The following is a 26,559-nucleotide window of genomic DNA, read 5'->3' as shown; positions in this document are numbered from 1 at the left end:
TAATGATATAATACAGAAACAGCCACAGGGGAATGGGAGTGAGATGGCAGGAGAACAGGAGGTAGCAGGGGAATGAGACGGGTTAGAAAATATCATTTTGCCGTTGTTCACTTAATATGTGCCTGAGGATTTTTCTTTAAGTTTTTGGTAACTTTTACACTTGATTTGTAAATAACCGAATCATAATGTATACAAGGAAAAATCTCCACTAAGAATAGAGAGAATGCATCAAAGTTCTCATGCAGTGGGGGATTCCTTTTCCCAAAATTTAGCATTAATGCAGACAACCAGGTCTCCTGAACAGTTTGAACTGGGAGCAGTTGTTTTAACCATGTCCATATCATAGTATTTGATCATACAAAGTCTAGAAAAGTCTAAAAAGAAGTTACTAAATGTATAAATCAGTCAAATGATTACGCCAATGAAATAAAAAGGTTTATGAGTCTCCACAAAGGCCCAATTCTATATATGTCGCCTATAAAATCAGCACCGACTAGTACACTGATAAGCGTGATTCTATAAACGTTTGGCACACCGTACAGTATAGAATCGTCCTAAGCACCACCTTAGCAATGTTAGGCATTTTAGTGCACGCTAAACTCCAACACATCCATTATAGTCTATGGTCGTATTAGCTAGCGCGCCTTAGTAAAAGGACCCCTAGGTATCCTAACTTTTAGGAACACCTTATTTACGCCAGAGTTTTCTTGGCCTAAATGCCTGCACCTAAGTTAGGTGCACAGTGGTGCCTAAATCATAAAGAGGCACCTAACTTGAAAACATGCCCACCATCTGCTCCCTAACCATGCCCACTTTCAGGTAGGTGCTTTGGACTGGGCACATACTTTTTATAGAATCACGCTTTCTAAGTTTTGCGCCTAACTTACAATTAAGTCCAATTAACATCAATTACAAGCTCTTAATTGCCAATTATTGGCACTGATTAAACATCTTAATCAATTAAGTTAGGCGATCACATAAGCTAGGGGCAACAATGTGGTCACCTAACTTTAGGCACACTTTATAGAATTTGTGGGAAATTGTGGTTTTAGAGCACCGCTGACAGAATGGTCCAGTTCAAGATTTTTGTGTAACTTTTCAAAACATTCTAGAGTTTATATTCCAGTTTAATAGGGAAAAATCAGGGTTATAAACCTCAGAATGCTTTTGAACTAGTCAAAAGAAAGGGTACACGGATGCTCTACTTTCACAGAGATGGATCAACAGAACATAAATTTTCAAGAGAGATGGATCAACACAACGTAAATTTTTAAGATACTGGATAAATTAATTGAGCAGGAGAGAAAAGAAGGGGCACAGAGAAAGGGAAAGGTGGCCCTACAACCATCTAGTGTTTACTCAAGTTGTAACCCTATAGAATGAAGATATACAGTCCATGTCAATATTATGATCGACAAACTATGCTCCTTCTTGAGTAATTTCCAGTCATTTTCAACAATGGAATATTATTGAAACCGTTTTAGACTACAACTGAATATTGTTTCAAATGGACCAATGATCAGCTGGCATTCCTTTATTTTCTCTTCTTTAAACTCTACTTCACCTGACCAGGTAGCAGGGAATTGGGCATTCTGCCCAGCTCCAACTTGTCTCATTATTCTACAAGTATGCAATCTGACTTTTTCTTATGAAAAATGTTAAGATTCCAAATTCTGTTTGAAGTTATTTCAGAGAGACGTTGTCTGGGCACCTGAGGACCAAAATTAAAATTCATTTGAATATCCCCTTCAAATTTTAAAATGGTTCAACTGATGGCCAGGGCCAAAATATCAACGTTGGCTTTTCAACTTCTCAGGAGCTTCAATCAAATTAGCATAGCATTCCTTTACCTTTTTTTTTTTTTTCTCTCTCTTATGTTCTGTCCCCCTCTCTCAAAACCCATTTTGTTTCATTTAAGTAGAGAAAACACCATAAGAAAATGCTCAAGGGGTGGGTGAGAGGTATCTCCAGTACTGGAATCAAATATCCAGAGTCCTGCCACTTTCTGTAATGCTTGACATGAACTTAACCTCATTTCTCGATTTCATTATATAAAAAAGTATTACAAAATCTCCCTCTTTCCTTCTCCAGAAAAGGTCTGCTGGTAGGCATGCATTGGCACATTCTGCACATATGCCCACATACACCTTTTACAGCAGTGCAATTTAGAATCTCATAATACATCCTTCCTCTTTCTCCATCCCCATCAGCTTTCTAACCAAATCCCTACCATCCTCTCAGTCTAAGTTGAACAGATCCATTTTTAAAATCCCATTTTCTCTTATAAGCAAGAAGAAAACTCATGCACTGCAACAAACCCTTTCTCATTGGAGCCATCCAGGAATTAATGAGAAAAGTGCGATGAAGTATAAGACCGAAAATTAGTCTGAAAGCAAAATTCCAAAATTAAATTACACTAGCAGGAATGAAATGGATGTCAGCCTATTCGTAAGCATTGCACATTCAAAGGTAACCTATTGTCCCTCCCCCTCCCCATTCTTGATTCTTGTTTAAAGGATTTTTAAAATCTTTTCTGCATGTGTTTTTTTTTTTTTCTTTTGTATTTTCCATCTGCTTTGTTTCTTTTTTTTTTTTCTTTTTTTTCTTTTTTTTTACAATGGTGAAATTGTCCTGTAAGAAATCAAAAAATGCATTTGCATTGAGAAAGATTCCCTCTCTCTGTATTTCCTGTGCTGAAAGGGAACAAAAATGTCAACCCTCACTGCCCTCCCTCCCCCCGAAAAAAGCACTCCCATGTGTCATTTCCCGAGTGTCTTTTGCTCTCTTCTGGAGATGACAGATATCAATTTACATAGTATAGCCAATAAACCAGGTTGAAAAATCCAAATGTGATAGGAAAAATGATCCTAGACCACTTGTCAATGGTGCTGACATCAGTCAGGTCTGGGATTTTGAGCTTCAACTTGGAGGAGCGCCGGCGCAGGCGGCAATTGGCACGGTTGCGGGCCACAGTGGCGGTCAATGGGGCATGACGGTCCAAGGTGGCATGACCAAAGCCATCCCGAGAGGTCAGTTGTTTCCGGAACTGAATTCCTGAGCTGTCAAAGGACATGACGGAGTTTCTGGAGTCACTGACACTGCTTGCCACTTCAGAAGGCATCAGCTCATTGTTCATGTCTAGGGTGCTCAGAAGAATGTTGCCATAGGGATCCACCTAAAAAAAGACAAAATAATACAATAGTTAATCTGCACTATCTGCTTGACCTGAAACAGAAGAAATGATAAAGAAAGAGAAGAGAATGATAGAGAGAGCAAATTTAGTACGGCAGAGCTTCTACGGCCATATTGGTCTTGGAGAACAGTGAATATTTTGCAGGTTATGATATATTTTGACTAATATAAAAATAAAGCAAAGATAATGCTGAACAAGAGATATTGGAATAACAGTCTGAAAATAATTTCATTCTTAAGTGTAGAAAAGGGAACAAACATGTGGTGTTATACATTGATCAGACAGTGGTAAACATGTGGAGGGCAATTCTATAACTGGGCAGCTCCATTAAGGAAGGGCACATAGTAGGATTCTGTTCTATAAAGGAACCTAGGTGCCTAAATTCCATTATAGAATACTAGTATAGCTCAGTAGAGACATGCCTTAACATAACACCCCCTTTTACTAAACCGTGAAAGCGTTTTTATAGCGCAGGGAGCCGCGCTGAACGCTGTGTGCTGCTCCTGACGCTCATAGGAATTCTATGAGCGTCAGGAGCTGCGCGAGCATTCAGCGTGGCTCCTTGCACTATAAAACGCTATTGCAGTTTAGTAAAAGGGGGGGGGGGGGGTTAGTTACTTGCATTTATGCTGGCCAAAGAGCTGGAGTAAATGCCTGCCCCTATGTATGGCAGTGTAACTTATGAGTGTAAGTAGGAGCTCCCCTATGTCTCACTCATGTTCCGCCCCGTGTGCATCCTTTATGCACTTGCTTGCTTTGCAAGATACACATCTTGGTCAGGATTGCACTTAGGCAGCATTCTATAGGTCTCAAAGTCCCTCCTTGAGGGCCGCAATCCAGTCGGGTTTTCAGGATTTCCCCAATGAATATGCATGAGATCTATGTTCATGCACTGCTTTCAATGCATATTCATTGGGGAAATCCTGAAAACCCGACTGGATTGCAGCCCTCAAGGAGGGACTTTGAGATCCCTGTGTTACAGCGTAGGCAAGCTATTATATTTCATAAAGCAAAGTAAAATGGAATTGCCACATATCTCCTTCTAATACTGACCTAAGTGAAAGACAAACCATGAGAACAAAGCATGAGGAAGATAGACAGAAAGAAAGTAAGCATGAGAGAGACAAATACGAGAGACAGCAATGGTGAAACAGTAACAGGGTCTCCTTACAAATGGCAAAAAGGGACAAAAAAGGAGAGGAAACCGTCTATGGTATTGAATGTTATCTGTTTTTAGTTATATTAATACGCAGCATACTGCACAAAGGGATGATTCATTGATTTATATGGTCTTTATGGTTGTGTAGTTCTGTAATCATCAATAAAATTGTTTAAAGCAAAGTAGGTCAATACTATAAAAATCAATGAAGTCACAAAGCAACAGTCTATTCTAAAAATAATTACCAGCCAATTTTCTAAGTGATTTGAAAGTGGCGTTTGTTGTTGCAGGATGCTTCTTTGTGAAGCATAGTGAGAGATTTTCAAATTGGTTTTCCTGTTTTTATTGGGGTCATTTAATGTTTACATGATATAAGAATTTGTGACTCCTGATGCAGGCGGGTGTCCGCCGAAACACGGTTCTGTGTCGTCTTGATTTGATTAACCTTTACATTGGATGAAAAAAGTCTCGATTTGTTCAGACTTTATACTGGCTCAAAGACATTGTGTCAGACCCCTTTGATTTTTTATGCATTAATGTTCAGCATTTACACCAGAGAGGACGGGTCACCTTAAGCAAAGGACATCCAAGGACAGCAACGGAATGGAATGAAAATCATTATTTAAAGAAACACAATAGGAGTGATTCAACACGAGACATGTTTCAGCCTTAAGACTTGCTTCAGAATTCTAAAGACATGGACCCTTAAAAAAAGACCTGAACACTTAGGCCCAGATTCTCTAAAAGTGCGTCCCGATTTTAGGCAGCTGCAGGCGTCCTACAGCTGTCTAATCAGCCAATCGGGATGCACGTTTTTAAAAACAAAATGCTCCCCAGGCAGGCCTGAAGGCACCTCCGGGAGCCTAGGGAGACCCGCAAGATGCCTAAGCTCGTCTAAGGGCCTTAGGCGGGCCTTAGGCTGAACCTAGGCGGCCCTACGCGTCTCCCTAGTAGATGAGAAGCTTAAAAATGTAGGCCAGCAAAATGCTGGTCTACATTGTAAGTAAACGCGGCCGCTATACTTATCGCGGCAAGGGATCTCTCTGCCGCTATAAGTATAGCGGGCCGTGGCCCCTGACCGATCACTGGCAGGAGGGTGCCCAAACCCTCCTGCCCGAAGACGCACCCCTCTCCCCGACACTACCGACCGCCCCCCCGACACTACCGACCGCCCCCCCGACATTACCGATCCCCCCCCGACAATATCAGTCGCTGGCAGGAGGGTGCCCAATCCCTCCTGCCCGAAGACGCACCCCCCCCGGCGCTAACAACCCCCACTCCACCAAACCTGTTCTTACAGATGGGTCTTGCACGTCGAGCAAGCAGGCACGCCTCGTCGAAATGAGGCGGGCCCACCCCTTCCCGGCCCATCCCGCCGAAGCCTAAGGCCTGATTGGCCCAGGCTCTAGAAGCCTGGACCAATCAGGCCTTAGGCATAGCGGGTCCGCCCATCCCCACTTAATCTAAGGCCTGATTGGCCAATCAGACCTTAGACTTAGTAGGGATGGGCGGACCCGCTATGCCTAAGGCCTGATTGGTCCAGGCTTCTAGAGCCTGGGCCAATCAGGCCTTAGGCTTCGGCGGGATGGGCCGGGAAGGGGTGGGCCCGCCTCATTTCGACGAGGCGTGCCTGCTTGCTCGACGTGCAAGACCCATCTGTAAGAACAGGTTTGGTGGAGTGGGGGTTGTTAGCACCGGGGGGGGGGGGTGCGTCTTAGGGATTGGGCACCCTCCTGCCAGCGACCGATATTGTCAGGGGGGGGAGATCGGTAATGTCGAGGGGGGCGATCGGTAGTGTCGGGGGGGGGAGCGGTCGGTAGTGTCGGGGAGGGGGGTGCGTCTTCGGGCAGGAGGGTTTGGGCACCCTCCTGCCAGTGATCGGTCAGGGGGCCACGGCCCGCTATACTTATAGCGGCAGAGAGATCCCTTGCCGCGATAAGTGTAGCGGGCCGTGTCTAATCTAACCCGATTCTCTAACCCGCGTCTGTAACAGAATCGGGGTTTAGTTTAGGCCGATTCTGAATAGGACGCCTCTCCCGGGCGTCCTATACAGAATCAGGGCCTAGGTGTCTTGCGGGCCTCGCCTTCAATATAGGCGGCCTGCCTGGGGAGCATTTTTTTTAAAAAAACGTGCATCCCGATTGGCTGATTAGACAGCTGTAGGACGCCTACAGCTGCCTAAAATCGGGACGCACTTTTAGAGAATCTGGGCCTTAGAGCAGAAACACCCACTGTCCCCTCCCTGATAAAATAAAAATATTTTTAATGCCTCCTTATCACTCCATGGTGTGACCTCACTTTGAGTACTGCATTCAATTCTGGTCGCAGTATCTCAAAAAAGATATAGTGGAATTAGAAAAGGTCCAAAGAAGTGCGACTAAGATGATAAAGGGGATGGAACTCCTTTTGTATGATGAAAGACTAAAGAGGTTAAAGCTTTTCAGCTTGGAAAAAGATGGCTGAGAAGAGATATGATAATGACTGAAGTCTACAAAATCCTGAGTGAAGTAGAATGGGTGCAAGTGAATCGATTTTTTACTCCATCAAAAATTGCAAAGACTAGGAGGCCACTCTATGAAGTTACAGAGAAATACTTTTAAAATCAATAGGAGGAAATATTTTTTTCACTCAGAGAATAGCTAAGCTCTGAAATGCATTGCCGGAGGATGTGGTAACAGCAGTTAATGCAGATGGATTTAAAAAAGGTTTGGACAAATTCCTGGAGGAAAAATCCATAAAGGAGCATTTTCAATAGGACTTCTATATCTGAGGTTGGACATTTTGGGTAAAACGTCCACAAACCCAGCCGAAAAAATGTCAATTTTCATGATTGAATACTAGTTTAGCGCAAATCGTGTGCCCAACTTTGGCACTGCATTTACGCCTGCTGAAACCTGGTGTGGAATGCTGGCATGGAACTAATGACAATTAGGCGTGCAAATGACTCTGTTCTATAACATTGCGCACAATTTCTGGAAATGTCCCTGATCTGTCAATGCCCCTCCCATAACCATGCCCCCTCTTGAGTTGCTTGCAATGAAATTTAGGTGCCCACTCGTAGAACAGAGCACAGGGCAAATCAAGAAGTAAACCCACATAAGAACATAAGAACATAAGAACATAAGAAGTTGCCTCCGCTGAGGCAGACCATAGGTCCATCCTGCTCAGCGGTCCGCTCCCGCGGCGGCCCATCAGGCCCATTGCCTGAGCAATGGTCTATACCTATCTATACCCCCCAATCCCTTTTTCTTCTAGGAATCTATCCAAACCTTCTTTGAAACCATTTAATGTTTTCTTGTCTACAACAGCCTCTGGAAGCGCGTTCCATGTGTCCACCACCCTCTGAGTGAAAAAGAACTTCCTAGCGTTTGTTCTAAACCTGTCCCCTTTCAATTTCTCCCAATGCCCCCTTGTGCTTGTGGTGCCCCTTAATTTGAAAAATCTGTCCCTGTCTACTTTTTCTATGCCCTTCAGGATCTTGAAGGTTTCTATCATATCTCCTCTAAGTCTTCGCTTTTCCAGGGAGAAAAGTCCCAACTGCTTCAATCTGTCGGTATATGGGAGATTTTCCATTCCCTTTATCAGTTTGGTTGCTCTTCTTTGTACTCCCTCAAGTACCGCCATGTCTTTCTTGAGGTACGGCGACCAGTACTGGACACAGTACTCCAGATGCGGCCGTACCATTGCACGATACAGCGGCATGATGACTTCCTTCGCCCTGGTCGTAATACCCTTCTTAATGATGTGCTAGATAATGCCAATTATTAATAGCTCATGATCTACCGTATTTTCACGCATATAACGCGCGCGTTATACGCGTTTTTACCTACCGCGCATACCCCTCGCGCGTTATATGCGTGAGCGCGGTATACCAAAGTTTTAAAACATAGTTCCCACCCCGCCCGACGCCCGATTCACCCCCCCAGCAGGACCGCTCGCACCCCCACCCCGAACGACCGCTCGCACGCGCTCCCACCCGCACCCGCATCCACGATCGGAGCAAGAGGGAGCCCAAGCCCTCTTGCCCGGCCGACTCCCCGACGTCCGATACATCCCCCCCCCCCGGCAGGACCACTCGCACCCCCACCCCGAACGACCGCTCGCACGCGCTCCCACCCGCATCCACGATCGGAGCAAGAGGGAGCCCAAGCCCTCTTGCCCGGCCGACTCCCCGACGTCCGATACATCCCCCCCCCCGGCAGGACCACTCGCACCCCCACCCCGAACGACCGCCGACTTCCCGACAATATCGGGCCAGAAGGGAGCCCAAACCCTCCTGGCCACGGCGACCCCCTAACCCCACCCCGCACTACATTACGGGCAGGAGGGATCCCAGGCCCTCCTGCCCTCGACGCAAACCCCCCTCCCCCCCAAGAACCTCCGACCGCCCCCCAGCCGACCCGCGATCCCCCTGGCGACCCCCACGACCCCCCCACCCCCCTTCCCCGTACCTTTGGTAGTTGGGCCAGAAGGGAGCCCAAACCCTCCTGGCCACGGCGACCCCCTAACCCCACCCCGCACTACATTACGGGCAGGAGGGATCCCAGGCCCTCCTGCCCTCGACGCAAACCCCCCTCCCCCCCAAGAACCTCCGACCGCCCCCCAGCCGACCCGCGATCCCCCTGGCGACCCCCACGACCCCCCCACCCCCCTTCCCCGTACCTTTAGTAGTTGGCCGGACAGACGGGAGCCAAACCCGCCTGTCCGGCAGGCAGCCAACGAAGGAATGAGGCCGGATTGGCCCATCCATCCTAAAGCTCCGCCTACTGGTGGGGCCTAAGGCGCGTGGGCCAATCAGAATAGGCCCTGGAGCCTTAGGTCCCACCTGGGGGCGCGGCCTGAGGCACATGGGCCCAACCCGACCATGTGCCTCAGGCCGCGCCCCCAGGTGGGACCTAAGGCTCCAGGGCCTATTCTGATTGGCCCACGCGCCTTAGGCCCCACCAGTAGGCGGAGCTTTAGGATGGATGGGCCAATCCGGCCTCATTCCTTCGTTGGCTGCCTGCCGGACAGGCGGGTTTGGCTCCCGTCTGTCCGGCCAACTACTAAAGGTACGGGGAAGGGGGGTGGGGGGGTCGTGGGGGTCGCCAGGGGGATCGCGGGTCGGCTGGGGGGCGGTCGGAGGTTCTTGGGGGGGAGGGGGGTTTGCGTCGAGGGCAGGAGGGCCTGGGATCCCTCCTGCCCGTAATGTAGTGCGGGGTGGGGTTAGGGGGTCGCCGTGGCCAGGAGGGTTTGGGCTCCCTTCTGGCCCAACTACCAAAGGTACGGGGAAGGGGGGTGGGGGGGTCGTGGGGGTCGCCAGGGGGATCGCGGGTCGGCTGGGGGGCGGTCGGAGGTTCTTGGGGGGGAGGGGGGTTTGCGTCGAGGGCAGGAGGGCCTGGGATCCCTCCTGCCCGTAATGTAGTGCGGGGTGGGGTTAGGGGGTCGCCGTGGCCAGGAGGATTTGGGCTCCCTCCTGGCCCGATATTGTTGGGGAGTCGGCGGTCCTTCGGGGGGGGGGGAGGGATGTATCGGACGTCGGGGGGGGCATCAGGCTTTCAGGATGGGGACAGACCTTCAAGGGGGGACAGTGCACGGAAGTCAGGGGGGGTGAACGGAGAGTCGGGACAGCGCACGGAAAGTCAGGGCGGGCGAAAGGAGCGTCGGGCAGCATGCGCGGTATACCCGTGAGCGCGGTATATCAAAGTTTTTGTGCAAATCATCGTGATTTCTGCGCGCTATATTCGTGTGCGCGTTTTATACGGGTGCGTGTTATTTGCGTGAAAATACGGTAATCAGATTTCCATGTAAATCTTGGTTCTGCACCAAGGCCTAGATTCTGTAAAGTGCGCATAATTTTAGGTGTGCTATAGACATCCTTGTAGCGCAAGTGGCAAGCAGCGTTATCTAGGCACTGTTTAGGCATCGTATAGATGTCTCTAATGCACTAAGCGTATCTTAGGTGTCTATTAGGCACATTTTCCCAAAACCCCATATAGATGCTAGACAGACGTCCCTACGATGTTATATATAAAAAGGTGGTTTTTACTGATTTGTTATCATTATTTCAGGACTGTAAGCTTTAATATAATTAACCTGAAGTATACCATCATTAAAAAGATAATAAAAACACAGTATACCATGTTTAAAAGGATATTTATAATATATTAGTTTCAATAGGAGTTGATCTGGGAACATCAGCATGGAAGGGGGGGGGGAAACTTCACTCCTGTGCTACGCAGAAACTTATATAGCAATGGTATCATTAGCTCCTATAAGAAATGTAAAGCATAGGACTTTGAGCTCCATATAGGCTTCAAATAGATGTGGTTTAAGCTCCAGAAAGGCTTTAGCCCAATACATGCTATTTAGGTCATCCAATCAGCTTTCTCTGGGCATCCCGCAGATGTTATTTGAGAGAGGTTTTTAGAAGCGATTCCTTGCTCTAAATAACACTTTCTTTATCATGAAACATTGCTACAAACAGCTCATTCTTCTGAGCAACCAGAAAACCCATAACTTCAATTGGCCAAACTTAAAAACAGAATAAAACACAGAACAGACCTGAATGTGGCTTCTAATTCATTGCAAATGGAGGAATGGAGCTGCACAATGATGACCTCATTGTGACATCACCCTAACCCTAACCCTAACCTTATGCCTAACTTTAGCCTAACTTATGCCTAACTTAAGCCTCACTTTGGCCTAACTTAAGCTTAACTTAAGCCTAACTTATGTCTAACTTATACCTAACTTAAGCCTAACTTAAGCCTAAGTTATGCCTAACGTATGCCGAATTTAAGCTGATTTTTCTTCTCCTGCGCTGGGATTTAAGCAGAGCCCAGCATCTGATGAGGTGCAGGGGTGTAGCAAGCTCACATACCATTCATCAGCAAGAAAGTTGAAATTTTGAAAGTAAGCCAATAGGCACTTATGTCACGCCCATGTTACACCCATGTCTACAAACTTAGACGCAACTATTCCCTAAATCTTCGCCTATTTTGCGTCTGTGCTATAAAGACGCCTAACGGATACCTAAGTCCGTCTAAGTTCCAATTAACGCTTGTTAAGACCCTTAAATCGCTAATTATCCACTTAATTCGGATGCCTAAAGCATGCCTAAAGTTAGGCGCACTTTACAGAATCTATGCCCAACAGTTTAGTGATCTATTTAGAAGCCAGGGGATAAATATGTAAGTGCATGGGAACAAACACAAAGGTGGAAGATGGGAGGGTCATGGGAGGGGCTGCTACTTACATATGCAACTTATAGAATACTGTGATTTATACCCATTGCATTCTGCACTTAGGCATGCTCGTGGACTCCTGCCATTGACCTTGCCTAAATGGTGTGCCTATATTTAGGTACACCGATGTGTATTTACACTAGCATTCTGTTTATTTATTTGATTACAATATTTTTTACCTTCCTATAACCTAGGCAGTTTACAATAAAAACATCCAAAATCTTTAAAACATATATTTAAGATAAATGGAATTCTGATGCACAGATGCCATTATTGAATAGGCACCCCTGCGCAGCACTGGGGCACTTAAATGGGGTGCTCAGGTATAGTTGTCCCCCTACATTTCTAGCATAATTCACAAGAGCAGACATTTATAGCTTGGTCTTTTTATTCTTATGATGTGAAAACTGTTGGGTCAATATTCAAATACCATGGTCAGCATTTAAAAAAAAAAAAAAAAAATTGTCAGCTAAAGCATGTAAATTTATCCTGTTATATAGTAGTACTATCTGGAGATCAAGAAAATGTTCAGATAAGAGTGATGAAAATGAATAAAAAGGGATGTGAAGACTTTCCTGTGAGGAAAGGTTAAAGCAGCTAGGGCTCGTCACCCTTGAGAAGAGACAGATCAGGGGGGATATGATAAAGGTCTATAAAATACTGAGTGGAGTGAATATGGGTAGATATGAATTGCTTGTTTACGCTTTCCAAAAATAGTAGGACAAAATGGAGGAAATATTTTTTTACTCAACATGTAATTAAACTCTGGAATTTGTTGCCAGAGAATGTGATGAAAGCAGTTAGCTTAGCAGGGTTTAAAAAAGGTTTGGCTAATTTCCTAAAGAAAAGTCCATACGCCATTAGTAAGATGGACTTGGGGAAATCCACTGCTTATACGTAGTATAAGCAGCATAAAATCTGCTTTACTCCTTGGGATCTTGCCAGGTACTTGTTGGAAACAGGATACTAGGCTTGATAGACCTTTAGTCTGTCCCAGTATAGCAGCCCTTACATTCTTAAAGGGGTACAGATTATACTTGCACAAGGGTGATTGATGCCGTCTGTATGGATTGTGGCAATATTCAGCTGCTAGTCATATAGCTATGCTGTTTAAATTAGCACAACCTTTTGATTGCTGCCTGTGTGAAAAAATGCTTCTGAAAACCAACCAGTGCATTTCTCAAACTGACATGAAGTGAAATTGCACACAACTTTCAGCATTCTATCTCTCAAAATATCTATAAATAACCTTTCTCAGGGACCTGAGATTTACCAGACTTTCTGTCTTTCTAGATCCATTACAAAAAAAAAGACAAAAGTTTGAATAATGGAATAAACATGAAAAGAAAGTGTATTAGCAAAATCTTGTATAAAACCCCGCCACCAAAAATAAAAACAAAAAAACTTGTACTATAACTATGACAAATTGTAACCTGTTAACTGTATATTATGTATGTCAACCTGTAACCCGTTTTGAGCTCTTTGGGGAGAACAGGACAGAAAACGAACCAAATAAATAAGTAAGTACAGACAAGGAAAAATAAACAAACCTGTTCTCTCACTCTCTTCTCTTCATATCGGTGGCGTTCATTATTAGCTTTGGTCATCCGTTCACTTAATTTCTTCTGCTGCTGAGGTCCTCGACCGAAGAAAACATAGTTGACAAAGGCATACTCAAGAAGTGCCAAGAAAACAAACACAAAGCATCCCATAAGGTACACATCAATAGCCTTAACATAGGGGATCTTCGGCAGTGTTTCCCGCAGATGAGTGTTGATGGTCGTCATGGTGAGCACTGTTGTGACTCCTGCAACAACAAAGTTGGTTCCTAATTACTGGATTTGGCTAATTCAAGCTAGATGTTGTTTTCATTTGTTCTGATTCTAGTTTGACTATTTGAGATGGTATAGTTAACCCCCCCCCACTGATTTTGGGGATCAAACCTCTGTTCAAACCAGGTTCAGCTGAACGATATAGGCTCTATAATTGGAACAGGAGGTGGGGGAGGGTGAAGCTTAGGCACTTTTGGTTAGTCTCAATGGACTAAATTCTATAAATGTTGCTCAAAATTGAGTGCTAAGTGCTAGTTTGGCAGCATTTATAGAATAAGGTTTGGGCCCGGATTCACAAACAAGTCACCTTAGGCAGGTACTTAGATTGCACCTACTGGTGTCTAATATAAGTAGTTTAATTGGATTTAAGTTGCGCAATAATTAGTCACGCCATTAAAACTCAATTAAACTCTCTTAAAAAAAAAGCCACCACTATACAGCTTCTGGGACCAGTGCCTAGGTCCCTGGCAGAGAGCGACACATAGTGACACTAAAGCCTAAAAGTGGGTGTGTTTAGGGACAGCACCGGACTTCGGTATTACTATGCGCCGCTGGCCACGATTCTGACAGGACTTTAGGCACTGGAAAGTTAGGCCTTTTTAAATCCTGGCCTACATTTCCAGCACCTAGTGTCCCTGCGCACTGCAATTCTGGAAGCGACGACTGTCTGAGCTTGACACGTGGCAGGCACCCGTTTTGTAGGTGCGTGCCATGGCACGCGCCGCTTCCAGAATCATCCCCTTAGTGCCAGGATCCACACCCAATTTTAGGCCTGAAGATTTACACCAACTGATCCCTGGTGTTAATCACGGCACCTAAATTAGGCATAGAGATGCCTTATTGTGCAACACTGCAAGCAAATTCTAGGAATGTCCCTGACCCACCAGTGCCCCTCCCATGGCCATGCCCTTTTTGGATCTGCACGTAAAGCTTTACAGGCACATCTTTATAGAAAACTGACTACACAGATGTGCTTATAAATTCAAATTGGAGCCAACTAGCACCAATAGTGGATTGCTAGTGTCTAATTATTGTGGCTAATTGGCTCATTGATTAATTTAATTCAGTACACAAATTGGGTGCATGCCTACATTAGCATGCAGAATTTTGAGCGCCATATATTGAATTAGAGGGAGCGAGTTAGGCACAGAGGGGTACAGCAGAGGACTTACCCAATGCTACTCTTGCAGCAGACGCATCATAGTTGATCCAAAAGGAAACCCAGGACAGAATAGTGATGAGGATGGAGGGCATATATGTCTGTAGGATGAAGTAACCAATGTTCCTTTTAATTCGAAAACTCAAGGATAACCGTGGATATGAGCCTGGCAATCAGAAAGCAGAAGCAGATGTTAGCTAATAAGAGCGTGCAGGCTAGAATAGAGTTATAATTCATAATCAGTCTATTAGATATATTCAAGGATAATAGAGATTTCAAGGGGATATTTCTGTGTAAAGAAGCCTAATTTATATATTTAAAAATAAAACATGAACTTTGCAATTGCATCTATTTTACATTCTATAAATGATGACTTTGAACACTTGGATGAGGAAAGCAGACACTGGTGCTGGCATCTATAGTTCCAATCCGTGGGTGGGCAGCTATAGTCCTCAAGGGCCACAACCCAGTCAAATTGTTAAGATTTGTCGGTGTACCCATGTAAATCAATCTCATGCATATTTATTGTGGAAATCTTAACAATTTGACTGGGTTGTGCCACTGTTCCCTCTAAGCTGAGCAGGAGTCCTCCACCCACAGTCTCACCAATAGAGGGTGCTGTTTTACTGTCACATTTTTCAATTGTGAGGGACAGGCAAGTTCTGCAGGACTCCAGGGAACATACCTGTCCTTAGCGACTGAAAATATTCCACCCCCTAGTGGTAGCAATGCAGCTGGAGGACACCTGCTCAGCTTAGAGGGAACACGGCCCTTGAGGACAATAGCTGCCCACCCACGGACTGGAACTATAGATGCCAGCACCAGTGTCTGCTTTCCTTATCCAAGTGTCCAAAGTCATCATTTTTAGAATGTAAAATAGATGCACTAGTACACTGACAAATCCGCGCTTGACAATTGTGCCCTCTGAAATGCGAAAGGTATACATACATTGAAGACCCTGATTTGCTCAGACTCCTCAGGCCCCGTCCCTTGGGATGGCCCCATCCAAGGGATGGGGCCTGAGGAGTCTGAGCAAATCAGGGCCTTCAAGATATCCAGTTATGTAAAAGGTTCCGATAATCATCATGTAACCCTTACCCTAACACTAGGAAGTAAATCTTTTAAATGTAGTGGGGAGGGGGGGTCTCCCCGGATCCCCCTCAAAAAAGAGGGTTACGAAGTAAACCTCAAAAAGACAAAATAGTATCCAATGGTCGGAGCACATTTGATGGGTCACCTCCCATTCAGTGTGCACATTTGTCAGGGCGCAATTGTCGTGCACGTATTTGACGTGTATTGCTTTCAGTGTGCACAATTAGAACTCAAGCATAATCATTGTGGAAATCTTGAAATCCCAACTGGGTTGTGGACCTTAAGGACCAGGACTGCCTACCCCTCTTCTAATCCATAACACTTCTCTAACATTTTGACAGGAGTATCACTTTCATACTGGGCAAGCCAAATCTCTCTTATTACAACTGGAATATTACATAAACACATTATTGGAGAGTAACTTAAACTTTATATTACAGAGAAACCAGATGATATTCAAAGGCACTTAAATGGTTAGCAGGTGCTAGTAACTGGATAAATGCCGGCCAGAAGAATATTCAGTGACATAAACCAAATAGTGCCACTATACATTCCCTCTGATCTCCTTGGCACTATGTGGACAGTGCTGTGGTGGTATGTGGGCAGAGGTTATCCAATTAGTAGTGACAGCTATTCAGTGCATAATCCTGGATATTCGGTTCCAGACAGTATTGAATATCTGGTGTTTGTACCAATTTCAATCAGCATTTAAGAAATATCGACCACCACAAGCAAACTATTATAGGCTGCAAAAAATTATTACACTGTCTAAGTTGCAGGCAGTGTTATCATACTGATGCATCCGCCTCAGATTCCTCCTTCTGTTGTAGAAATCCTAGATTCTCTTTTCTCTATTGGCTGAAAATCAGATACATTTGGCATATTTTAGAATTTGGCATGAATCTAACTATAGATGCTCAACCTTTTTATGGACCTCTTCATCTTCTTGCTCTACCACTTAGAGAAACAAAACATTTGCTGATGCTCAACATATCACTCTGTCATCCACCATTCCCCGTGGTGAAACTCACCTGTGGCAAAATCCACCTTTTTGGTGACCAGTTGTTGCTGGATAATGGTGAACTGGGGCAACTCCAGTGAATCTACTCCTGTCACAGCATTGTCATCTCCTTGCCAGAAGAACTCAATGTCGTCTGTGGTGTAGCCATCTGAGGAAAGAGAACTCTGGTGTCAAGCACAAAGGAGTTGAAAGAACAGCCAGGGGATCTGAGTGGAACAGTTTTCATCTGCTAATGCTAGTGGAAACATTACTAGTGATTGATACTATGGATACTTGTATGTAATCGATACTAAGACTGGCAATACCATCACACACACATATGTACAGTATAAGCAACACAGGCAAACACCTATAAATGTGAACAGTAATTATTTGTAGTATGAATTTTTCAGAAATGCTAGCATCAACACACATGTTATATGCAAGATTTAAATTCACTCACCTGTGTTCTGATGGATTTAGCCCAAAATTTCTCCGAAAAACAGGGAACTATCACAATGTTTATACAGAAACATGCTTTCAAGTAAACAAACATTTACTGAAGAACACAGGGAAGTCAAATAGACCATTATAGCCTTTTACAAAACCACGCTAGCGGTTTTAAAGCACGCATCGGATTAGCGCGTGCTATAGTGCGCGCTAGCCGGAAATCTACCACCTGCTCCAAAGGAGGCGGTAGCGGCTAGCATGTGCGGCAATTTAGCATGCGCTATTCCCCGCTTTAAGGCCCGAGCGCGGCTTTGTAAAAGGAGCCCTTAGTTTCCTTAGCACACTCGCTAGATCTATAACTTCACAAACTTTTGCTCCCCACTGTATGTTCTCATAAGGCTGTAAAATTTTCAAACCTGGTGTGCAAACAGATTTTAAAAATACGGTGTTGGTTTCATGGGTTTTATCAGATTTTTCTGAACTTTCCAAAATTCTGACAACAATTCCATTCAGTTATTGTTATATTTTTAATTTTAAAGTTTGCGCCTTGCTACTTAACCAGCTGAAAATTTTGTGATGGTAAGGCTTGCTCCCTTTTCTAGATAGTTGATTGGTTGCCCTCACTCTGCCTGGGACATACATTATCAAAGACGTCTTGTAAATATGGAAAGTTAAGTCAGTGCTTGCTCTCAGTCATGTCTTGGAATTCTCTGTGGTTTGGACCCATATTCTGCATCTCTCAGCACTGCTTAAGAAGTTGAGAAATGCCTAGGAAGAGGAGGTCTTTTTTTTTACATGCATGCTTTTCCCATGCTATCTCCATCTCAGTTCAAGCAGCAATGGCAGGTGAGACTGTTAGTTCCAAACCACCACTGGCTTCCTGCTGGTTCGAAAGTTTAGAAATAACATTTATGCCAAAGTAGCTTCCATTTCATTCCAGTCTGTTTCCATCATCTTTCTGGTTCTTGCCTGAGCCCTTGTCTTCTTGCAGGTACGGTTCTGGACCCGTCAGTCACTCATCAGCTATATTTCTGTCCTCTCTTAACATCATTTTGGACAGTGGGGGCCCTTGATAAATTAGCGACCCTTTTACTAAAGAACACTAAAATCTAAGCCTAACACATTTGAATGTGGTGCTGTCTGATGCACTAAATCCAGATTTACCCTACCATTTACAAAACTGTAGTGCACATGAAACCTGTAAATGATTAATGTATTTACCACCTCCTATGTAGAAGGCAGTTAAGTGTTCATGTATTAACTATGCATTAACCAGTTAAAGCCAGTTATTCTATAAAGGGTACTAACTTGAAGCAGTAAAGAACATGCCCAATTTCAGTTATTTTAATAATTTATACACAGATGTGGCAACATTCATGTATAAATGACTCCTTATAGAATACTGATTGATTGAAAAGTATGCATCATGACTTGATGGTACATATTTTGCAAGGAGTGTACTCAGGCATGGAATTTGTGGACACAGAGGACAAGTAGCACCTTGACCTAATAGCCCGGTCAAAATAGCCCTGACAAAATAGCCTTTGACATTTCTTCTCTCTCCATGCCTGCTATCCATCTTTTCTCTGCATCCTTATCTGTCCTGTCCAGCATCTCTCCTCTGTGTCTCTGTTCAGCATCTACCTTTTTTGGTGTTCTTATCCACCCCTTTTCCAATATTTCTCTGTATGCTTGTCTCTGTTCTTACTCTATGCCCAGCATCTCTTGTCTGTGCCCTGTCCCTCCCCTCCCTCTTCCCTCCCTTCTTTTCCCTGGGTTCAGCATTTCTCCCTCTCTCTCCCCAAACTGCTCCCCCTGTGGTCTGGCATAACTTCCTCTCTCCATCTGTAGGTCCAGCATTTCTTCTCCTCTGTATCATCTCCCACCCTCTGATCTGGTCTGTCTCTTCCCTCCTTCAGTCTGGAGGGAGGTAGGGATACTGGATTCGAGGTGAGTGATGTTATCTAGATCTGGGAGGGGCACCCCTTTGTCTCCTAGTAAGACTGGCCCTGTGAAACACCTCAGTTCACAGCAGCAGCAACAGCAGGACACAGCAACAGCAGCAAGGGTAAAACAGTCGGGTGGGCCCTTTTGTTGGGGAGCACATTTGTCAGGGGCTATATTATCAGGATCTTTTTTTATTGAGGCTATTTTGTGTTCAGGCTGAGCTGTTGGGGCTATTTTGATCTCATATCTGTCCAAGTATGTAAAACACTGTAATTTATGTACATACATGACAAATATTGGCAAGGGTATATATATCTGCCATTTATGCTAGAGTTACAAGACGCCCAGATTTCCACGGATATGTCCTTTTTTTGAGGACATATCTGGGGGTATGGATGGATTTTCAAATCCTGGCACTTTGTCCAGGTTTTGAAGAGCTTCTGATGTCGGAACGGCATCCGCAAATGCGTGTCACTGCTTCGCATCCACGCATGCACGGATGCCATCCAGACACCTGAACAGGTTAAGGAGTGGTGCTGGAGGCGGGAAAGGGCGGTGAACAGGTGGAACTGGACGGGCCTTAGGGCATGGCCAAAGGTCCAGATTTTCCTTTGGGAAAATCTGGTAACCCTAACCTATGTTAGTATTTTAGAAAGAGAAGTAGGCACTTACTTTTTCTTTATAAAAGATCATCATGGTTAGACTCAAATAAACTGTCTCTTAACATCAACAAATCGAAACTTATGATTTTTCCTTTTAAAGAAGGAAAAATGCTTCAGGCCCCCCTGAAGCATGAATCACTCCTCATCAAAATTGTCCCTACTCTAAAACTATTAGGAGTTACTTTTGACAGTAAATTTTCTTATCATTTTCACATTAGCACAGTTGTTCAGAAATGCCTCTATCGACTGAGGATGATACGTTCCCTTGCAAAATTACTTGAACCAGCCTCCTTGAACACATTGATCCATTCCCTAGTAATTTCTTGTATAGACTACCGTAATGCCCTGTATAACATTACAAAAAAGGAAATTAGATTACAAAAATGCCCTGTATAGACTACCGTAATGCCCTGTATAGCATTACAAAAAAGGAAATTAGATGGCTTCAGATTGTACAAAACACAGCTATTAAGATCATTAGTGGCGCAAAGAAATACGATCACATTTCACCTCTTCTGATTAGTGTACATTGGTTACCAGTCGAACATAGAATCAGTTATAAAATCTTACTTTTAACATTTACAACAAAATTAAACAATCAACCAGAGTTCATTAATAGTTCATTAATAGACTTTTAATTCCTTATAATACTTTAAAATCTCTTCGTTCAATGTCTCAGAATCTTCTCGTCATACCTTCTTTAAAATTAATCTATACATTGCGCTCCAACAACTTTGCCGTCACTGCCCCTACTCTCTGGAATTCGCTGCCTAACCATTTGCGCATTTGAATCTGATATAAAACCATTTGAATACATTTGGCATATTTTAGAATTTGAATCTGATATAAAACAATTTAAAGCAAAATTAAAAACATTTTTGCTCCAGGATGCTTTTGGACAACTGTCCTCTTAAGGACAAAAAAAAAAAAAAAAATAATAAAAAAAAAAAAAAAAAATATATATATATATATATATATATATATTTTTAAATTATTACTTTTTACCCTAACCTATTGTATTTTCCCTTTTTTGTTGCACTTTTCTTTTACGATTGTAGTTCTTCCCTTTTTTCCTATTGTCTGAAGTAGATCTATACGTCTTATCAGTGCTATATTATGACACTTATATTTTATCCAGTATCCCCAGTTTTAATATGTTTTTATGTAAATTTTATATTGAACACCGCTTAGAAACCTGATTAAGCGGTTTAAAAAAAATCTTTTAATAAACTTGAAACTTGAAACATCTAAGTCTGTGTTGCTACGTATATTGTGAGTGGTAAAGCAGAAGTTTGTTTCACTTATTTATACAACATACCCTGCACTTTCAATCCTCGGGCACTGCCCTGTTGATAGGCTGGTAAGTCCACCCATGCTTGAGAGTGCCAAATTGTTTCTACTTTACAACAATCGACCTGGTGTGTTTATTCCTCCAGGGAGAGTTAAACACACTGGGCCCAAAATTCAAAGCGATTTAAACAGACAAGAGAGACTCCTGATCATTTAAATGTCTTGCCCGTGGCTATCCAGGGATAAAAGGCAGTCACTGTATTTTTTGCACTATAAGACACACCTGACCATAAGACACACCCTAGATTTAGAGGAGGAAAACAAGAAAAAACCTCATTCTGAACCAAATTGTGTACTAATATATACCAGGCTCTGCACCCAGCCCCTCTCTCTCCCTGCCAGGCTCTGCACCCAACCCCACACTCCTTGCCATGCTCTGCACCCTGTCCCCCTCCCTGCCAGGCTCTGTATCCTGTCCCCCTCCCTATCAGGCTCTGCACCCAGCCCCTTCCCTACCAAGTTTTGAACCCAGCCCCCTTCCCTCCCTGCTCTACCAGGCTATGCAGCCAACCTCTCTCCCTGCCAGGCTCTGCACCCTATCCCCCTGCCCTGGCCTGTACTCTGAACCCCCTCTGGTGGTCTAGTGGTAGGTCAACACAGGGTACAGTGCAGGTCCAGTAATACAGGGCAGGTCTAAGTGGTAGGCAGTCCCAGCCCCCACCCCCATTAAATTCTGGTGGTCCAGCGGTGTATCAGCAGGAGTGAGCTTTCCGCGTTCCTGCCCTTCCCTCACTGGACATCTGCCTCCTCATTATCTCGGGGCACTCATGAGAACTGACGTCAGCCATTCAGGAAGCAGCACAGGGCCAGGGTGGAGCGTGAAAATCTCGCTCCTGCTTTATGCACCGCTGGCCTCGAGATAATAAGGAGGCAGTCGTCCAGCAAGGGAGGGGCAGGAGTGCGGAAAGCTTGCTCCTGACAATACACTGCTGGACCACAAGAATTTAAAGGTACCGAGAGGGGGGGGGGGGCGTGTGTTAAAAAATTGTTATTCGCTCCACGAGGCACAAATATTTCTACCCACTTTTTTGGGGAAAAAAATGTGTCTTATGGAGCGATAAATACGGTAACTGGTTAGTGCTTCTTTGATATCCCTGTTAATGGCCATCCCCTGGCCTTGAATATCTGGGGTTAGTTCAGCCGTGAGTTGAATATCAGGCAGATTTAAATTTTCTCATAATCTTCCAATCAGTATATTTTAGTAGTTTTACTCTGGGTTTCATTGCTGAAAATTCGTTTCATATAATGGAATCCAGTGATTGGACACAAGTAGCCTATATATAATATATTATGGGCCTTGTTGAGGCAGTATTTGAAAACAGAAGTCATTTGAGCTTTCTACGAAGATGTGAAGAGGCATGCAATCAAGACTTTCATTTCTTATTCTTAATAACGGAATATTTCTATCATTGTTCTTTCACACTGAAAGTGCAGATTAGTGAAACAAATTTCTCCTTTAACTCTGTTTTTTAGACAGCAGAATGAAAATACGTATATGCACTGTGGAGACAATTTTACAACTAGGCACGTCCATTTAGTTCCCCAGGGAAATGAAGAAGCCTATTGTAACCAGGGTTAAAAGTTTAAAAGTTACCTGAGTGAGAAAAAAACAAGGTTTAAAGAAGATTTTAAAGGGTTTTTAAAGTAAAGAAAATCTGGAAGGTAAGATCTGTGGTTTTTTTCCCCCTATTTTGAGAAGTTTGGTTTGTGTATCTTTTGTATTTGCGCAGTTTTGGTATTCTGTTGCTGATCTCCTGCACAGGTTTGCTGTCCTAGTGCAGAGATCGGCATCAGCTGGTGAATATTCCAACTGTCAGATTTGGAAGGGAGACTTGGATCTGTACTATTCTTTACTAGAACTTGGGCTTTCAGGTCTGTTTTAGCATTCTAATGTTCCATATTGGCTCCATATTGGCGTGCCTAAAATTTACATGCCTGCAATTATACCAGTCATAGAATTGGTATAAGTATAGGTGATTAAATGCATCAGAATCAAGCAGGGTCTATAACCCAGAAATATCAAAGAACAAAGACAAGTGATCTTAACCATGGATTTTTAATGCATGTAGTTATTGGACAGACTGGATGGACCATTCAGATTATCTGCTGTCATTTACAATGGATAACAAAGTAGTCTGTAAGTTACATGTGTAACTAGGAGCCCTGCCTAGCTCTTGCCCAGGCTACACCATTTATAGTCCCCCTTGCAAATATGTGCTACATAAGTTACCGTATTTTTCGCTCCATTAGATGTACTTCCCCCCCAAAAAAAAAAACTGGGTGGAAATTAGGGTGCATCTTATGGAGTGAATACCCAAAGCATTACCCCCTGTTACCTTATTTTAATGTGGCTGCCCTCCCTTGTTGAACATGGCGCCCTCCCTTCCTGAGAGCAGTGAACAAGGCTGACTGGCTGCCTTATTCCTGCTGCTTCCTCGAGAACTGCCAGCTGACGCGGCTGCCTCCTCTTCCGTTCTCTAGCATAGCGACGCACCAGGTTGCCTGCCTGGTTCTGTGCCGCTACGCGAGAGAACGGAAGAGGAGGCAGCCGCGTCAGATGGCAGTTCTCAGAGGAAGTGGCAGGAACCAGGCAGCCAGCCTTGTGCGCCCCTCACAGCGAGGCGCCACGTCCAGAAGTAAAAAAAAAAAAGGTATGTGCGGGGGGTGGCGGGGTAGAGGAAGAGGGCCAGGGCCTGCCTGTCACCTGCCTGGGGGGTGAGGAGGAAGAGGCCGGAGCTTGACGGGTGCCTTCCTGGGGGGTAGGGAGGGAGTAGGAAGAGGGCCAGGGCCTGTCTGTTGCCTGTCACCTGCCTGGGCGGTGAGGAGGAAGAGGCAGGGGCCTGCCTGGGGGGGGGGGAGGGAGGGAGAAGGGGGGAGGGAGAGGCTGGGGCCTGCCTGCCTGCCTTGCCGAATTAAAAATAGGGAGGGAGGAGGGAGAGGCTGGGGCTTTCCTGCTACCTGCCTGGGGGGGGAGGCCTGCCTGCTTGCCTGCCTCCTACCTACCTACCCACTCTGTCCCGTCCCTACCTGCCTGCTTGCCCTGTCCCTGCATGCCTGCTAGCCACTAGGCCTGCCTGTCCTGTCCTGACCCACCACTAAACCGCCAGAGGGGTGCAGAGCCAGGCAGGGAGAATTTGGTTCAGAATGGTTTTTTCTTGTTTTCCTCCTCTAAATCTAGGGGCATCTTATGGTCAGGTGCGTCTAATGGAGCAAAAAATACGGTATGTGGATATTTGCATAATATTGCTTAGATGCCCTGTAGCATTTACAAATCTAAGTGTACATGTTTGCATGTACTAGTATTGTACACTTTTATATGCATAAAAGGCATTTAGATGATGGTGCCTAGATAATAGTATTGTCCTTCATAATTATTTATTTATTCTAGGTATTTATAAACGTTCGGCCAAAGCACAAGTTGATGTATCCCACTAATTATAAGAGAGAACTTTGAACGATCTCAAGTGCTCACAGCTACAAGTCTGATGTGTATTTCAGGCTAATAACCACCGTGTGGTTATTTGCCTGAAATACACATCAGACTTGTAGCTGTGAGCACTTGAGATCGTTCAAAGTTCTCTCTTATAATTAGTGGGATACATCAACTTGTGCTTTGGCCAAAAGTTTATGTAAGTTTAGTGTGGATCACAAAATATTTAGAGGATTATTTATAAATGTTCAACAACAAAAAAATCATAGGTGGCGCTAGATGCATGAAGTCAAAACAGGGTTACATTCATATCATCAGATGTCATGTGTATTATTCTGATCTGAATCTTTGCATGAAAAAGCAAAGCAGATAAATAAGACCAGTGGCGTAGTAAGGGGTGTGGGTGTGTGTGAAGGGGGGGGGCAGCAGTCCGCCCCAGGCATGGTCTTTCTAAGGGCACCCTTGCTCCTCTTTGCTCTCACTCCTCTCCTTGCCACGCACATGCACCCCTTGCCTTTCCCCGTACCATTTTTACTTCCACAGCGTGAGGTTGCTGCCCACGTTGGCATCGTCACTCTCTTCGCGCCTAGGAAGTGACATCAAAGAGCGAGCTGACACCGATGTGGGCATGCTGCAGAAGATAAAAAGGTATGGGGAAAGGGAAGGGGCATGTGGCAGGGGTGGGTGGGGAAGAGGGGTGGGGGAGGGGCGCCACTGCCCTGAGCACCATTCACCCTTACTACGCCATTGAATAAGACCTATTGTAGCTCTGTTTTTCTATCAAATACTCTTGACATCATTTTGCTTTTATAAGTGACACTAGCGATCTCAGAAGAAAGGGGACATAGGATTAGTTAAGCTCTAAAGGAAGCACCCACTCTTTATTCACACAGCTATAAGACTACTATAAAGGAAAGGAATGGTCCAAAATTTAACCTGGGCCGTGTGAAGATTATTACGTGATGCAACACATCTTGTGTAAGGCCAGCAGTTCTTCTGCACCTACAATTATAACAGCGAGGACGGAGGGCAAAGAAATTAGAACTGCTGCACGAGAGTGGACTGTGGCCACTAGACTAGTGCCTTGGACCTGTGGAGAGCGCAGTGTGTTATCCAGTTCTGCTTTCCTCAAGCCACTCCCACTGTAGAAGAAAAACACATGCACAGATACAAGAGATGCTTAAAGAGAATGAGAGGGGAAATAAGGGACGGGGAGAAGGAACTGAGTGGGAGGCAGTTTGCAGTATTTGGGAGGGCATAACGAAACAAAGCAAACATCAATGTACAAATTGAGGAGGGGTGGAAGCTTTGCCTTCTTCCCCTCCCCCATATGTAACAAAACATAGTGATCCAGTGACTGTTGTGATCAGAATACATATGGAATACCCACAGCTCTCGATTTCTAGCGTGCAGTTCTGCTGGTCCAAGGGGTATCTCCTCAGGTCCATCATGCAAGCTGCTGTTGTTGTGATTCTGAAAGAAAAAAAAAAATTATATAAAAGGAAGAAATCAAAGACAAGCTGAAAGAGGGGGGGGGGCAGTGTTACTATGGCAACCTACGAGATGTAGTAAGAGGGTGGGAGAATGAGGGAGGGAGCAGAATAGGAGCAGGAAAAAGGGAGGGAGGTCACCCGCTGCTGTGCTGCTTAAATCTTTCGTGACTCACTTCATCAAGGCTGTTTTTTTTATTCAGAGAGATGTGTGTGTGTGTTTTGAAGAAGCAAAGCAAATGTGCACTGCAAAAGAAAGGAGAAGGGGAAAAAGAGAGAGGGAATATTTAAGCAAGAGGGGAACAGATAACGTAAGCACTGAACTGTACCAGCCAATAGTAAAGAAATAAAAAAATATGGTTCTAGAAAATAAGAGAGTTTACTTTCATTTTGTTGATTTGTGTGTGTGTGGGGGGGGGGGAGGAAGCGGGGTGTGTGTGTGTGGAAATGACTGGGCATGTGTTTATATGAGGCATATATATTGCACCTTCTTTTCAGAGTTTTGTCGTAGCCGCAGAAAGAAAGAAACCATCTTGAATTTGGATTTGGTTCTTGAGACGTGGGAAATT

The 26,559-nt window shown here is 44.5% G+C and overlaps 1 protein-coding gene across 1 annotated transcript in view; it reads right to left on the bottom strand.

Annotated features, from left to right (window-relative positions):
• Nucleotides 1-2,534: 2,534 nt before the first annotated feature.
• LOC117361469 (gamma-aminobutyric acid receptor subunit beta-4) overlaps nucleotides 2,535-26,559 on the bottom strand; it is an 87,119-nt gene continuing 63,094 nt past the window's right edge. Inside the window, exons 2-6 of the mRNA XM_033946859.1 lie at nucleotides 25,891-25,973; nucleotides 16,693-16,830; nucleotides 14,583-14,735; nucleotides 13,129-13,385; nucleotides 2,535-3,175 (exon numbers count right to left, since the gene is read on the bottom strand). Of these exons, the coding sequence (XP_033802750.1) occupies nucleotides 2,804-3,175; nucleotides 13,129-13,385; nucleotides 14,583-14,735; nucleotides 16,693-16,830; nucleotides 25,891-25,973 (1,003 nt within the window). The 3' untranslated portion in view covers nucleotides 2,535-2,803. The remainder of the gene's footprint in view (nucleotides 3,176-13,128; nucleotides 13,386-14,582; nucleotides 14,736-16,692; nucleotides 16,831-25,890; nucleotides 25,974-26,559) is intronic.

The sequence above is a fragment of the Geotrypetes seraphini genome, chromosome 5 (assembly GCF_902459505.1).
Source record: "Geotrypetes seraphini chromosome 5, aGeoSer1.1, whole genome shotgun sequence".
Classification (NCBI taxonomy): Eukaryota; Metazoa; Chordata; class Amphibia; order Gymnophiona; family Dermophiidae; genus Geotrypetes; species Geotrypetes seraphini.
Note: the sequence above shows the minus strand (reverse complement) of the source record. Positions and strands in the feature narration are given on the sequence as shown.